This window comes from Tachyglossus aculeatus, chromosome 4, assembly GCF_015852505.1.
Source record: "Tachyglossus aculeatus isolate mTacAcu1 chromosome 4, mTacAcu1.pri, whole genome shotgun sequence".
NCBI classification, from domain to species: Eukaryota; Metazoa; Chordata; class Mammalia; order Monotremata; family Tachyglossidae; genus Tachyglossus; species Tachyglossus aculeatus.
Genome location: NC_052069.1, coordinates 135,695,052 through 135,708,717, shown reverse-complemented (window position 1 = coordinate 135,708,717; position 13,666 = coordinate 135,695,052). Strand labels below are relative to the sequence as shown.

General features: G+C 49.3%; 1 protein-coding gene across 2 annotated transcripts in view; it reads left to right on the top strand.

The window, feature by feature from the left end:
- Nucleotides 1-13,666, top strand: part of ALMS1 (ALMS1 centrosome and basal body associated protein) — a 118,533-nt gene that overhangs the window by 23,781 nt on the left and 81,086 nt on the right. For both annotated transcript variants that reach the window (XM_038745236.1, XM_038745235.1), the window contains exons 3-4: nucleotides 4,590-4,710; nucleotides 7,165-9,226. In XM_038745236.1, coding sequence (XP_038601164.1) covers nucleotides 4,590-4,710; nucleotides 7,165-9,226 — 2,183 coding nt within the window. The remainder of the gene's footprint in view (nucleotides 1-4,589; nucleotides 4,711-7,164; nucleotides 9,227-13,666) is intronic.

The window sequence follows — 13,666 nt, the reverse complement described above, 5'->3', positions numbered from 1 at the left end:
TGGGTTCTAATCCTGGCTCCGCCACTTGTCAGCTGCGTGACTTGGGGCAAGTCACTTCACTTCTCTGTGCCTCAGTTACTTCAGCTGTCAAATGGGGATGAAAACTGTGAACCCCAAGTGGGACAACCCGATGACCTTGGATCTCCCCCAGCGCTTAGGACAGTGCATGGCACATAAGAAGCACTTAACAAATACCATCATTACTATTATTATTATTATTTGATCTCTCTAGACTGTAAGCTGCTCATGAACAGGGACCACATCTACCAACGCTTAGTACAGTGCTCTGCGCACAGTAGCTACTTGATAAATACGCTTCACTACTCTAGTGCTAACCTTCTCATTGGGCCTCCTTCTCGCCCGTGTTGCCGCCGACCCCTGGCCTGGTATGCCGTCCCTCCTCAAATCCCCCAGGCAACCACTCTCCCCTTCAAGGCCCTAGAGAAGTGAAGTGACTAGTCCAAGGTAACTCAGCAGACATTCATTCACTCATTCAATCATATTTATTGAGCACCTACTGTGTGCAGAGCACTGTAGAGAAGCAGCGTGGCTCAGTGGAAAAAGCACGGGCTTTGGAGCCAGAGGTCAGGGGTTCAGATCCCGGTTCTGCCAGTTGTCAGTTGTGTGACTTTGGGCAAGTCACTTAACTTCTCTGGGCCTCAGTTACCTCATCCGTAAAATGGGGATTAAGACTGTGAGCCCACTGTGGGACAACCTGATCAGTTTGTAACTTCCCCAGTGCTTAGCACAGTGCTTTGCACATAGTAAGCGCTTAATAAATGCCATTATAATTATTATTATTATTTATTGAGTGCTTACTGTGTACAGAGCACTGTACTAGAGAAGCAGCATGGCTCTTCTGCCATGTCAGAGGTCAGCAGACATTCATTCATTCATTGTCGTATTTACTGAGCGCTTACTGTGTGCAGAGCACTGTAGTAGAGAAGCAGCATGGCTCAGTGGAAAGAGCAAGGGCTTTGGAGTCAGAGGTCATGGGTTCAAATCCTGGCTCCACCAATTGTCAGCTGTCACTTCCCTTCTCTGGGCCTCAGTTGGCCTCATCTGTAAAATGGGGATTAAGACTGTGAGCCCCCCGTGGGACAACCTGATCAGTTTGTAACTTCCCCAGTGCTTAGAACAGTGCTTTGCACGTAGTAAGCGCTTAATAAATGCCATTATTATTATTATTATTATTATTACTAAGCGCTTGGGAAGTACAAGTTGGCAGAACCAGAAGTAGAACCCACGTCCTTCTGACAGCTTGGCCCCGGCTCCGTCCAATAAGCTGCACTTCTTCTCAGCTGAGGCTGTACTGAGCACTGGGTGAGATACAAGATAAATACCTCTTTTTGGGTGGAAGTTCAGAGGGAATTGAGAGACTTCGGCCTAGCGAGAAGCCACTGGACACATATAAAAGAAGAAGCAGCATGGCTCAGTGGAAAGAGCGTGGACTTTGGAGTCAGAGGTCAGGGGTTCAAATCCTGGCTCCGCCACATGTCTGCTGTGTGACCTTGGGCAAGTCACTTAACTTCTCTGAGCCTCAGTTACCTCATCTGTAAACTGGGGATTGACTGTGAGCCCCACGTGGGACAATTTAATCACCTTGTATCCTCCCCAGCGCTTAGAACAGTGCTTTGCACATAGTAAGCGCTTAACAAATGCCATCATTATTATTATTATATAAATGCAGGATGACTCAGCCGGAGGCTCACAGGCCTATTAGGCTGAAGGGCTTGGGTTCTAATCCTGGCTCTGCCACTCGTCTGGTGTGTGACCTTGGGCTAGTCCCACACCAGATCTATCGATCTGTGCACGCACCTCTAAAAAAATCCAAGTCGGAGCATCCCCTTAGAGAAACGGCACCAATTTACCCAGTGCGCCGGGCAAGCCCCAGGATTTTGGGAGGGTGGAGGAACGGGAAAGGATTAAGCCCTCTGCCAGGGATGTCCAGCTGGTGGGATTGGGCCTGATGCCCGGAAATCCGAGGGTGGTGGTAGGATCCGTTGGTGCCGAGCTTCCAACTGTCCACGAAACCTCCTTGTCCTCACATACCTTTTAGACTGTGAGCCCACTGTTGGGTAGGGACTGTCTTTATATGTTGCCAATATGTACTTCCCAAGCGCTTAGTACAGTGCTCTGCACACAGTAAGCGCTCAATAAATACGATTGATTGATTGATTGATTGATACCTCCTCTGCTCCTCCACCCATCTCTCTGTCACTTTGGAAGCAGCCTGGCTCCATGGAAAGAGCCCTGGTGTGGAGTCCGAGGACGTGAGTTCTAATCCCGGCTCCGCCACTTGTCTGCCGTGTGGCCTTGGGCAAGCCCCTTTACTTCTCTGGGCCTCAGTGACCGCATCTGGAAAATGAGGATTAAGATGGTGAGCCCCATGTGGGACGACTTGATTACCGTGTATCCACCCCAAGTGCTTAGCAATACCGTTATTATTATGTGGGACCAACTGATTACCTTGTATCTACCCCCGTGCTTGGACCAGTGCTTGGCACGTAGTAAGCATTGAACAAATACCATCATTATTATTATTATCGTTATTTTTTAAATCAATCAATTGTATTTATTGAGCACTTACTGTGTGCAGAGCACTGTACTAAGCGCTTGGGAAGTACAAGCTGGCAACATATAGAGACAGTCCCTACCCAGGGCCCTGGGAAGACTTCAGAGCAGCAGCGTGGCCTGGGAGTGAGAGGGGTCTGAATTCTACTGCCACCCCTTCCGCTTGTCTGCTGTGTGACCTTGGGCAAGTTGCTTAACTTCCCTGGGCCTTGGTGACCTCATCTGTAAAACGGGGATGAAGCCTGTGAGTCCCATGTGGGACAGGGACTGTGTTCAACCTGATGAGCTTGTAGGTACCCCAGCGCTCGGTACAGTTCCTGGCTCATAGTAAGCGCTTAAAAAATACTCGTATTATTGTTATTAGCTCTGAAATGATGGGGCAAAGTGGTCTTCTGAGGAGCAGCATGGTCCAGTGGTTAGAGCCCACGCCTGGGAGGACCTGGGTTCTAATCCCGGTTCTGCCATTTGGCCCAATGTGACCCGGGGGGGGCCCACCATCTCAAGGTCAAATGCTATCTCGTGACCACCCAAGCCATTAAGGCGGAACTCGGAAGGGAGGGTGGGATACCGCCCCCACAACCGAAACCGCAAGATCGACAGCCCAACCCGGGAATACAGACGGTATCCCCCACCCCCTTGCCAATCAAATTAGGTATGGGGGGGGGGGGGGGAAAGCAGAGACTGGGTAAACTGAGGCCGGAAGCTGGAATGGCCCAGGAGCCCAGGCAATAAATCCCTGCAGCCTCTGACCTTCTGTGCAGCGGATGGCGAATTGGGGATGAAGACCATGAGCCCCATATGGGATGTGGACCGCATCCAGCCTGACGAGCGTGTAGGTACCCCAGCATTTAGTACAGTGCGTGACACGTAGTTAGTGTTTAACAAATACCACTTGGAAAAAAAAAAAAGCCTGTTATCGTAATTAACTGAGGGGTGTACCCTTTTGGCTTCCCCTTTCCCTTCTCCACACTCTCCTGCCAATCCTGAAAATCCCCACCCCTGCCAATGTTTTCTCTTGCTCTTCTGACAGAGGGCCAAGGCTAGATTCACTCAGTCAGTCAGTTAGTTGTATTTATTGAGTGCTTACTGTGTGCAAAGCACTGTACCAAGCGCTTGGGAGATGACAATACAACAACAAACAGACACATTCCCTGCCCACAATGAGCTCACAGTTCTGAAGCGTGGGTTTGGTGGGGGTCTGGTTTTTGACAACGGGGATAAAATGCTCTCTTTGTTTTGTGCTTCTTCAGGTCGTCTTTTAATGGTATTGGTGATGATGATGATTTGTACTTCCCAAGCGCTTAGTACAGTGCTCTGCACACAGTAAGCGCTCAATAAATACGATTGATGATGACGATGATGATGATGATGATAGTTGTGGTTTTTAATAAGCACTAACTATGTGCCAGGCACTGTACTAAGTGCTGGGGGGGCTATAAGCAAATCGGGTTGGACACAGTCCCTGTCGCGCATGGGGCTCACAGTCTCAATCCCCATTTTACAGATGAGGGAACGGAGGCTCGGAGAAGTGAAGTGACTTGCCCAAAGTCACACAGCAGACAAGTGGCGAAGCTGGGATTAGAACCCCCATCCTCTGACTCCCAAGCCCTGGCTCTTTTTTTTTTTTTTTTGATGGCATTTGTTAAGCGCTTACTCTGTGCAAAGCACTGTTCTAAGCACTGGGGAGGTTACGAGGAGATCAGGTTGTCCCACGGGGGGCTCACAGTCTTAATCCCCATTTTACAGATGAGGGAACTGAGGCCCAGAGAAGTGAAGTGACTTGCCCAAAGTCACACAGCTGATTTGAACCCATTACCTTGGACTCCAAAGCCCGGGTTCTTTCCACTAAGCCACACCGGGGGGATTGCCCAACCCCAGAGTTGAGGTGGTTTTCCCTCTCCCCCAGGCCGCTCCGCCAGATGGCCGGGAGGCTGAGCTCACAAGGGGTTGATTAATACGCCGCGACATTTGGCTCTTGGCATCACCCGCTGTTTCCGTCTCTTTAAACTTTGCAGCTTTTGGGGACAGCGGCATCTCCCCGCATCTCCTCCTGGCAGTGTCCTTCCCGCCCCAAGATCCCAAGGTCTGGGAGGATACCTTGTTCCTGCGGACCGACCTGGATTTCGCTCCTCTGAGGTGGGACGACGGGACGTGAAAACCCGGACTGCTCCTTTTCCCTCGGGCCGCCTGATCTGTCAGCTGTGCTGTTTTCCCGACTCACCCGATCACTTGTATTTATAATAATAATAATAATAATAATAATAATAATAATAATATAATAACAATGGCATTTATTAAGCGCTTACTATGTGCAAAGCACTGTTCAAAGCGCTGGGGAGGTTACAAGGTGATCAGGTTGTCCCACAGGGCGGCTCGCAGTCTTAATCCCTATTTGACAGATGAGGTAACTGAGGCACAGAGAAGTGAAGTGACTTGCCCAAAGTCACACAGCTGACACGTGGCGGAGCTGGGATTTGAACCCTCTGACTCCAAAGCCCGGGCTCTTTCCACTGACCCATACTGCTTCTGTATTTACTGAGCACTTATTGTGTGCAGAGCGACTTGCCCAAGGTCACCCGGCAGACAAGTGGCGGGGGGCCGGGATTAGAACCCGTGACCACCTGATTCGGGAGAGTACGATATAAGACTATAACAGAGTTGATTGACACATGCCTGTTGACTCTAAGCTCATTGTGGGCAGGGAATGTGTCCGTTTATTGTTGTATTGTCCGCTTCCAAGCTCTTAGTACAGTGCTCTGCATACAGTAAGCACACAATAAATATGATCAAATGAGTGAATGCTCTTCTGCTTGATCTTTGTGCCGTACTGCTTCCAATTCGCTGGACAGATTTGTGACTTAGGCCAGAAGTATTCAAATTCTACCCCATCAATCAGTTGTATTTATTGAATGCTTACGGTGTGCCAAACACTGTACTAAGCACTTGGGGGAGTCCAGTATAACAGAGTTGGTAGACAAATACCCTGTGCATACTCTTCTGCTCGATCTTTAAGCCATATTGTTTCCAAATCCCTGGACGGATTTGTGATTTAGGCCAGAAGAAGTATTCAAATTCTACCCCATCAATCAATCAGTTGTGTTTATTGAATGCTTACTGTGTGCCAAACACTGTACTAAGCACTTGGGGGAGTCCAGTATAACGGAGTTGGTAGACAGATACCCCATGCATACTCTTCTGCTCGATCTTTAAGCCATAGTGTTTCCAAATCCCTGGACGGATTTGTGTTTTGGGCCAGAAGAAGGATTCAAATTCTACCCCATCAATCAATCAGTTGTTCATTCATTCATTCATTCAATCGTATTTATTGAGCGCTTACTGTGTGCAGAGCACTGGACTAAGCGCTTGGGAAGTATAAGTTGGCAACATATAGAGACGGTCTCTACCCAACAGTGGGCTCACAGTTTAGAAGGGGGAAACAGAGAACAAAACAAAACATATTAACAAAATAAAATAAGTAGAATAAATATGTACAAGTAAAATAAATGTATTTATTGAATGCTTACTGTGTGCCAAACACTGTACTAAGCACTTGAGGGAGTCCAATATAACAGACAAATACCCCGTGCATGCTCTTCTGCTCGATCTTTAAGCCATATCGTTTCCAAATCCCTGGACGGATTTGTGTTTTGAGCCAGAAGAAGTATTCAAATTCTGCCCCATCAGTCAACCTCATTTATTGAGCACTTACTTGGTTCAGGGCACTGTACTAAGCGCTTGGGAGTGTCCAGTATAACAGAGTTGGTAGACACCTGCCCAATGCTTACTCTTCTGCTCAGTCTTTAAGCCGTACTGTCTCCAAACCACTGGGGAGATTTGTGACTTCGGCCAGAAGCAGTATTCAGATTCTACCCAATCAATCAATCCTATTTATTGAGCACTTACTGTGTAAAAAGCACTGTACTAAGCACTTGGGAGAGTACAATATTATTATTATTATTGTACTTGTTAAGCACATACTGTGTGCCAAGCACTGTTCTAAGCACTGGGGTAGATAGAAGTTAATCAGGTTCCTGACCCCCATGGGGCTCACATTCTTAATCCCCGTAATACAGATGAGGTAACTGAGGTCCAGAGAAGTGAAGTGACTTGGCCAAAGTCATACGGCGGACATGTGGCGGAGCCAGGATTAGAATCCAGGTCCGTTTGACTCCCAGCCCCGTGCTCTATCCACCAAGCCACACTGCTTCTCTTAATATAATGCATTATAATATGTGTAATATGTGATAGACTGTGAGCCCGCTGTTGGGTAGGGACCGTCTCTATATGGTGCCAACTTGTACTTCCCAAGCGCTTAGTGCAGTGCTCTGCACACAGTAAGCGCTCAATAAATACGATTGAATGAATGAATATAATACAGTATAACAGAATTGCTAGGCACATGTTCTTCTGCTTGATCTTTAAGCTGTCCTGTTTCCAACCCACCAGACAGATTTGTGACATAAGCCAGAAGAATCATTCAGATTCTCCCCACTGCATGCTCATTTACAACTTATTTTTTTCCAAAGGCGTTCGTTAAGCGCTCAGTATGTGTTTATTGTGAGGGTTTTTTTTTTTTTTAATATTTTCCAGAGCGACCCCTGATCTCTCCGAAATCACCGAGCGGCACTCCAGGCCTTCGCGTCCCAGAGAAGCCTTGCTCTTGGCAGCTTCGGACTTAGTGAACAGCTGTTTCAGTCTGTCGCAGCACACGCTTGCCCCTGCGGGTTATGATGCCAGCCTCTCCCAGCACCCCTTTACTCTGCCCGGCCAAGAATCCGGCCAAGAGGACGACGAAAATCCCGCCTTATCCGAGCCGGGTGACGGGCACCTGGGCCCCGGTGGAACTGATGGTTTACAATTCCTCAGTTCGCAGATTCACCCGGTCAGGCGGGGATATCGAGAGCAGGCCGAAAACGCTCCCGCGAGCATGAGCCAAAGTCCCAGTGAGGGAGACCAGGCCTGTTTCCTGCAAGAAGGGCCTGCTCCTTTCCTACCGGAGTTGTTGGAGAAAGAAGTAGGGCTTCTCACTTCTAGGGAGGCCTCGTCTTTTTCTGACAGACCCTCAGGCAAGCCAGTCTCTCCCAGGAATCCCGAGGAGAGTGAATTTAGGCCGGACGCGAGTCCTTCAGAATTGGCGGAGAGACCCTCAGAAGAGTTTAGGAAAGAACCCCCCCCAATATTTTCCAAAGAGGAAATTGTTCCAGAGAGCGCGTCTTCTTCCAACATTTTAGAGGGACAGGTTGTTAAGAATCCCATCCATCCCTCGGTGAGTTCTGGAAAATCTTTGGAAGCTACCCCGACCGCCAGGGGTGATGCTGACGATATCCGAACGCTTACTTTTAGTTCTGGTAATGGGCCCCCAGCGACGTCCACGGTGGTGAAATTCCCCCGACAGCAGCAGAAGGAAGCCCCCGTGTCTTCTTCGGACCCGCCCGGCGCAAATGAATCCGAACCCCTCCGGGCAGCGACTGTCGATTTTGGCGGGCGGGAGATCCAGCCTGAGGGCAGCGAGGCCAAAATGTCTGCCTCATCTGGTGACAATTCTGAGGGGGAGAAAAAGGAAAGAGACAGTTCTCTCTGGAGTCACCTATTCCTGGACGAGAAATCTTTCTTCGGACGGCTGACTCATCCAATCCATCAGTCGACTCCTGGGGTGTTTGCAACCAAAACCGTCACCCCAGAAGGAGGCTTCCAGCCACTTCCTATCACCCCCGAGCTGCAGGCCTCGCTCACTTGTCCGAGCGAAGGAATATCCGAGACCCCCAGCAAGGCTCTCATTCCGAATCAGGCCTCCCCTCCGAGTGACGGGAATATGAACCGGGAGCCTTTTCCTCCCAAGGGTATGGTCCCTCCTGTCCCGACTCTGAGCTTCCTGGAGAAGATAGGAGCCTGGGATACCGGTCCACGACGTGACACGTCCCCTGAGGCGCCAACCGCACCTGGCCCGTGTGGGGTTTCTGGCGGGCTACAAGCCCGGGAGATAATTGCGGGGTCCTCAAGCCGCACCTTGTCTCCGGAGGAGGGCTCTCCTGTCAGTGGGGGAAAGTCAGGGATGAGTCCGCCTGCCCGGGAAGAGGTGCCCCTTCACGCTTCCCCACGGACCCGCCCGCAGTCGGGAAACGGAGTCGGCCAAGAGAGGCCGCAGCCCGAAGCCACTAACGTCCCGAGCCACGGCGACAGCAGGGCCGAACCCTTAGGATTCCCTGACGTTCTGAAAAACGAGGCCGAGCGCCGAAAATCCGGGCTCGGCCTTCCCAGATCCGCTCCTTTGGCCGATCCGGGAAAGATCAGCGGAGCCCAGGCCTCGAGACAAGATGCCATCCCGTCTGAGGAAAGAGGCGTCGAAGCGCTCGGAGGTGACGGACGAGAGGAGAGCAGCCTGGGCCGAAATGGCTCCGAACCGTCCCGTGGCCCAGATGCTTCCCCCAGCCTTCGCCACGTGAACCGATTTGGTGACATTTTCCCGGAGAGCAGCGCGAACTGTCTGGCACATCTGCCCGCGAGCACTCAGATGGTCGAGATCACCGCCACCTCCATCCCAGTGGCCTCTGAGCGGTTGGTTGACAATTTAGGAGCCGAGGAGATCTCCTGCTCGTCTTCTCCTTCACAGACACCAACGAAGAGGGAACTGAACATCGAAGATCGAATACCCGTAAGTCCCCGTCTGGCCACTGTGCCACATTTCTTTGAAATAATAATCATAGTAATGGTATTCGTTAAACGCTTACTCTGTGCCAGACACTGTATGTAAGTGGGGTTGTTCCGAGCAGAAGCGAGGAAGGAAAATTTGCTGTTATTCCTTTAGGATGAAAAGCCGCGTTCCACTACTTTGGATGTGTGATTGTTCGGATGGAAAATCTCCGAGCCAGGACACTCGTCGCTCTGGTCTTTCTGAAGGCTAGATTCGCTGATAATTCTGGATCAATCAGTGGTATTTATTGATCGATTATCATGTGCAGAGCACTGTAAGAAGTGCCAGGGAGAGTACAGTCCAACAGAGTTGGTAGACACGTTTCTTGCTCGCAGCAGGCTTACAGTCCTAGAGAAGCAGCATGGCCTAGTGGATAGAGCATGAGCCTTTGAGTCCGAAGGTCATGGGCTCTAATCCCGGCTCCGCCACTTGTCTGCTGAGTGACCTTGGGCAAGTCACTTCACTTCTCTGGGCCTCAGTTACTTCATCTGTAAAGTGGTGATTGAGACTCTGAGCCCCGCAAGGGAAAGGGACCGTGTCCAACCCGATTTGGTTGTTGTCCACCGCAGCGCTTAGTACTGTGCCTGGCCCGTAGTAAGTGCTTGACAAATAGCGTAATAATTATTGTTATTATTATTTAGAAAGATCGATCCTAAGCCATAATTAGGACTCTGGTAGCAAGTGTTTTTGAGAAATGGGACACAGCAGCTAAATCTGCGAATCCCTTTTCCTCGTCCCCTGGGAATTCTTCTTCAAGAGGCACTTTTGTTCCAGGAGAAAACTCTAATACAGTATGTATTACTTAAGCACACCCTCATAGCCCATTTCTTCCTAGTAGCACAGTCATCATGTGGAATTTTGACATTCTGTTCCATTTGTAATGTCACAAACACCGAATTAGGGCTATATGCGAAGAGGAAAGAGTCAGGCTGTATGCATTAAGGCGCTTCTCCTTTCACTGGAGCAAAGAGAACAGAGGAAATTACTAGGCAGAGACTTCTGTAAATATTCTTTCTTCTCTCTCCTCCCGCCACCCGTTTCCCCTCCCCATCTCCTCCTCTTCTGGACAAAAAAGTCATTTTAAAAATAAACTTCTGGCCCTCTCTAACCTCGTCATCCTAAAAAAAGAAAGGAGAAAATGTAATGGCTGTGCATTAAGTTAAATGGAACCCTCTGTAGCTCTTAGTTTGATTTAATCAAGGCTACAGGATTCTAACATCCTGCTACTGAGCTTTGAATTTGAAGAAACTACTCCAACTCCTGTATACCTCAGTTACTTCGCAAGAAAGTTGGATTCCGGGTTCACCTGACACTTTCTTCCTGGCTTGGATAAGGATCAGAGAAGCATAGCCTAGCGGATAGAGCCCGGGCCTAGGAGACAGAAGGACCTAGGTTCTCACCCCGGCTCCGCCACTTGTCCGCCATGTGACCTTGGGCCAGTCACTTTACTTCTCTGGGCCTCACTTCCCACCATTGTAAAATGGGACTTGAACCCATGACCTCTGACTCCAAAGCCCGTGCTCTTTCCACTGAGCCACGCTGCTTCTCTAATAGAGCTAACAATAAATGTCATAATAATAATGATAACTGTAGCATTTGTTAAGCGCTTACTATGTGCCAAGCACTGTACTAAGGGCTGAGGCAGATACAAACAAATCAGATTGGACACAATCCCTGTCCCACATGGGGCTCACAGTCTCAATCCCCATTTTACGGATGAGAGGCACAGAGAAGTGAAATGACCTGCCTAAGGTCACACAGCAGACATGTGAGGGAGCTGGGATAAGAACCCGTGACCTTCTGACTCCAAGGCCCACGGTCTTCATCCCCATTTTGCAGATGAGGGAACTGAGGTCCAGAGAAGTTAAGTGACTTGCCCAGGGTCACTCAGCTGATGATTGACAGAGTCGGGATTGGAACCCATGACCTCTGACTCCAAAGCCTGGGCTCTTTCCACTGAGCCACGCTGCTTCTTTAATGCCTGTTTTGCTGTCTGTCTCCCCCCGTTCTAGACTGTGAGCCCGCTGTGGGCAGGGATGGTCTCTCTTTGTTGCTGAATTGTCCTTCTCAAGCGCTTAGTACAGTGCTCTGCACACAGTAAGCGCTCAATAAATACGATTGAATGAATGAATGAATGAAGACTGTGAGCCCCATGTGGGACAGGGACTGTGTCCAACTGGGTTAGCTTGTGTATACCCCAGCACTTAGTACAGTGCCGGGCACGTAACAAATACCATGAAAAAAAGTGTTTTTCGGTGGAAATATACTTGATGAGAGTACAGCTAATACTACTATTACTGTAGTGGTGTAAAAGAGCCATTTATCTAAGGCAGTAGCCATACTGATCCTCATCATTACCGACGTTTGAGAAGTAAAAACAAAACAGAGGTCGTTCGTTTGGCATGAGTCCTTTTATTCAGGATTTATAGCCTTCCCCTTAAGGAAAATTATTCAAGATCCGTAGCCTGTACTGTAGAACAACGTTTCTCCAGCAATTTTGGTGATTCAGAGAAGGCTGTGTTCGACTCCTGTTTTCCATCTAGAAAGGTGAATTCTTGAACAGCTCCTCTGTGAAAGGAAAACACTTCTGGGAACCCGAGCCATTTTACATATCGAGGCGAGGGTGGACGTTTCACAGGAGCGGTTTAAAGTGAAATTCGTTAGATTCGAGAGCCAGAGAGTGGAGGCCGTTTCTAGCGTCCGGAATATCGCGTCTCCCCGGCTGTGTTCACTTTGAGGAAAGCCTTCTCGTCAGTCACTGCCAGGCATTTGCATAACAGGTCGCCGTCTCAGCTCCGAGTATGTTTATTCAGATGACTTGAAGTCTAAATAATCCAGGGCGATGAAAATAACCAGGGAAAGTTGTGCAGCGCTACTGGTTTTATATGAAAGTTTCAGGCTCTCCGAAACGAGGAGAAATTTGAGTCCTCTAACAATGCGGAAACTTCCATGTTAGTAGCTGCTCGCAAAGCAGCGTGGCTTAGTTGCAAAAGCACAGGCCTGGGATCTGGGTTCTAATCCTGGCTCGGCCAAATGCATGCCGGGTGACCTTGGACCAGTCACTTAACTTCTCCGTGCCTCAGTTCTCCTGCTCTCCCTCCTACTTAGACCGTGAGCCTCCTGCGGGAAGGGGATTGTGTCCAACCTAATTGACTTGTATCTACCCCAGGGCTTGGAACAGTGTTTGACACAAGTGCTGTTTAAGAAAAGATTTATTATCATTTTTCAAACTTGGAGTAGCAAAGTGTGTGTGTCTTTTTGTAATTAAAATCCAAAGAGATAGAAAAAAACCATTGGCTCAACCCTAATCTGAGTGACAGTTTGGCAAGGCCGCAAGGATAAGGCTAACTAAAATTTTCTTAGTTTTAGGCAGAGTTGAGGAGTTATGCCTTTCAGACCTGGTTGGATGTTGAAGGTTTGGGGAAGGTGGCTAAGTTACAGAAGGGCAGAGGGAGAAGATTTATTTGGACGTCGGTTACCATAAAGGACGGGGGTAACACGCCCAGAGCGTTTCTGCACAAAGATGATCCGGGCAGCAGCGTGAAGTATAGACTGAAGTGGGGAGAGACAGGAGGATGGGAGATCAGAGAGGAAGCCGGTGCAGTAATCCAGTCGGGATAAGATGGGAGATTGAACCAACAAGGTAGCGGTTTGGATGGAGAGGAAAGGGCAGATCTTGGCGATGTTGCGGAGGTGAGACCGGCAGGTTTTGGTGACGGATTGGATGTGAGGGGTGAACGAGAGAGCGGAGTCGAGGATGACACCCAGGTTGCGGGCTTGTGAGACAGGAAGGATGGTAGTGCCATCTACAGTGACGGGAAAGTCAGGGAGAGGGCAGGGTTTGGGAGAGAAGATAAGGAGTTCAGTCTTGGACATATTGAGTTTTAGATGGCGGGCAGACATCCAGACGGAGATGTCCTGACTTGACACCTATCCACATGTTTTGTTTTGTGGTCTGTCTCCCCCTTCTAGACTGTGAGCCCGTTGTTGGGTAGGGACCGTCTCTATATGTTGCCGACTTGTACTTCCCAAACGCTTAGCACAGTGCTCTGCACAGAGTAAGCGCTCGATAAAAACGATTGAATGAATGAATGAATGAATAAAGGGAAGCAGCATGTCAAAGTGGCTAGAGCACAGGCCTGCGAGTCAGGGATCGTGGGTTCTAATCCCGGCTTCGCCACTCGTCTGCTATGTGACCTTGGGCAAGTCACTTCACTTCTCTGTGTCTCAGTTCCCTCATCTGTAAAGTGGGGATTGAAACTGTGAGCCCCACCTGGGACAGGGACCGTGTCCAACCCGGTTCCCTGTATCCACCCCAGCTCTTAATACAGTACCTGGCATTCAGTAAGTGCTGAACAAATGCCGTTATGATTATTATTGTTAAGAGGAAAATCACTCTAG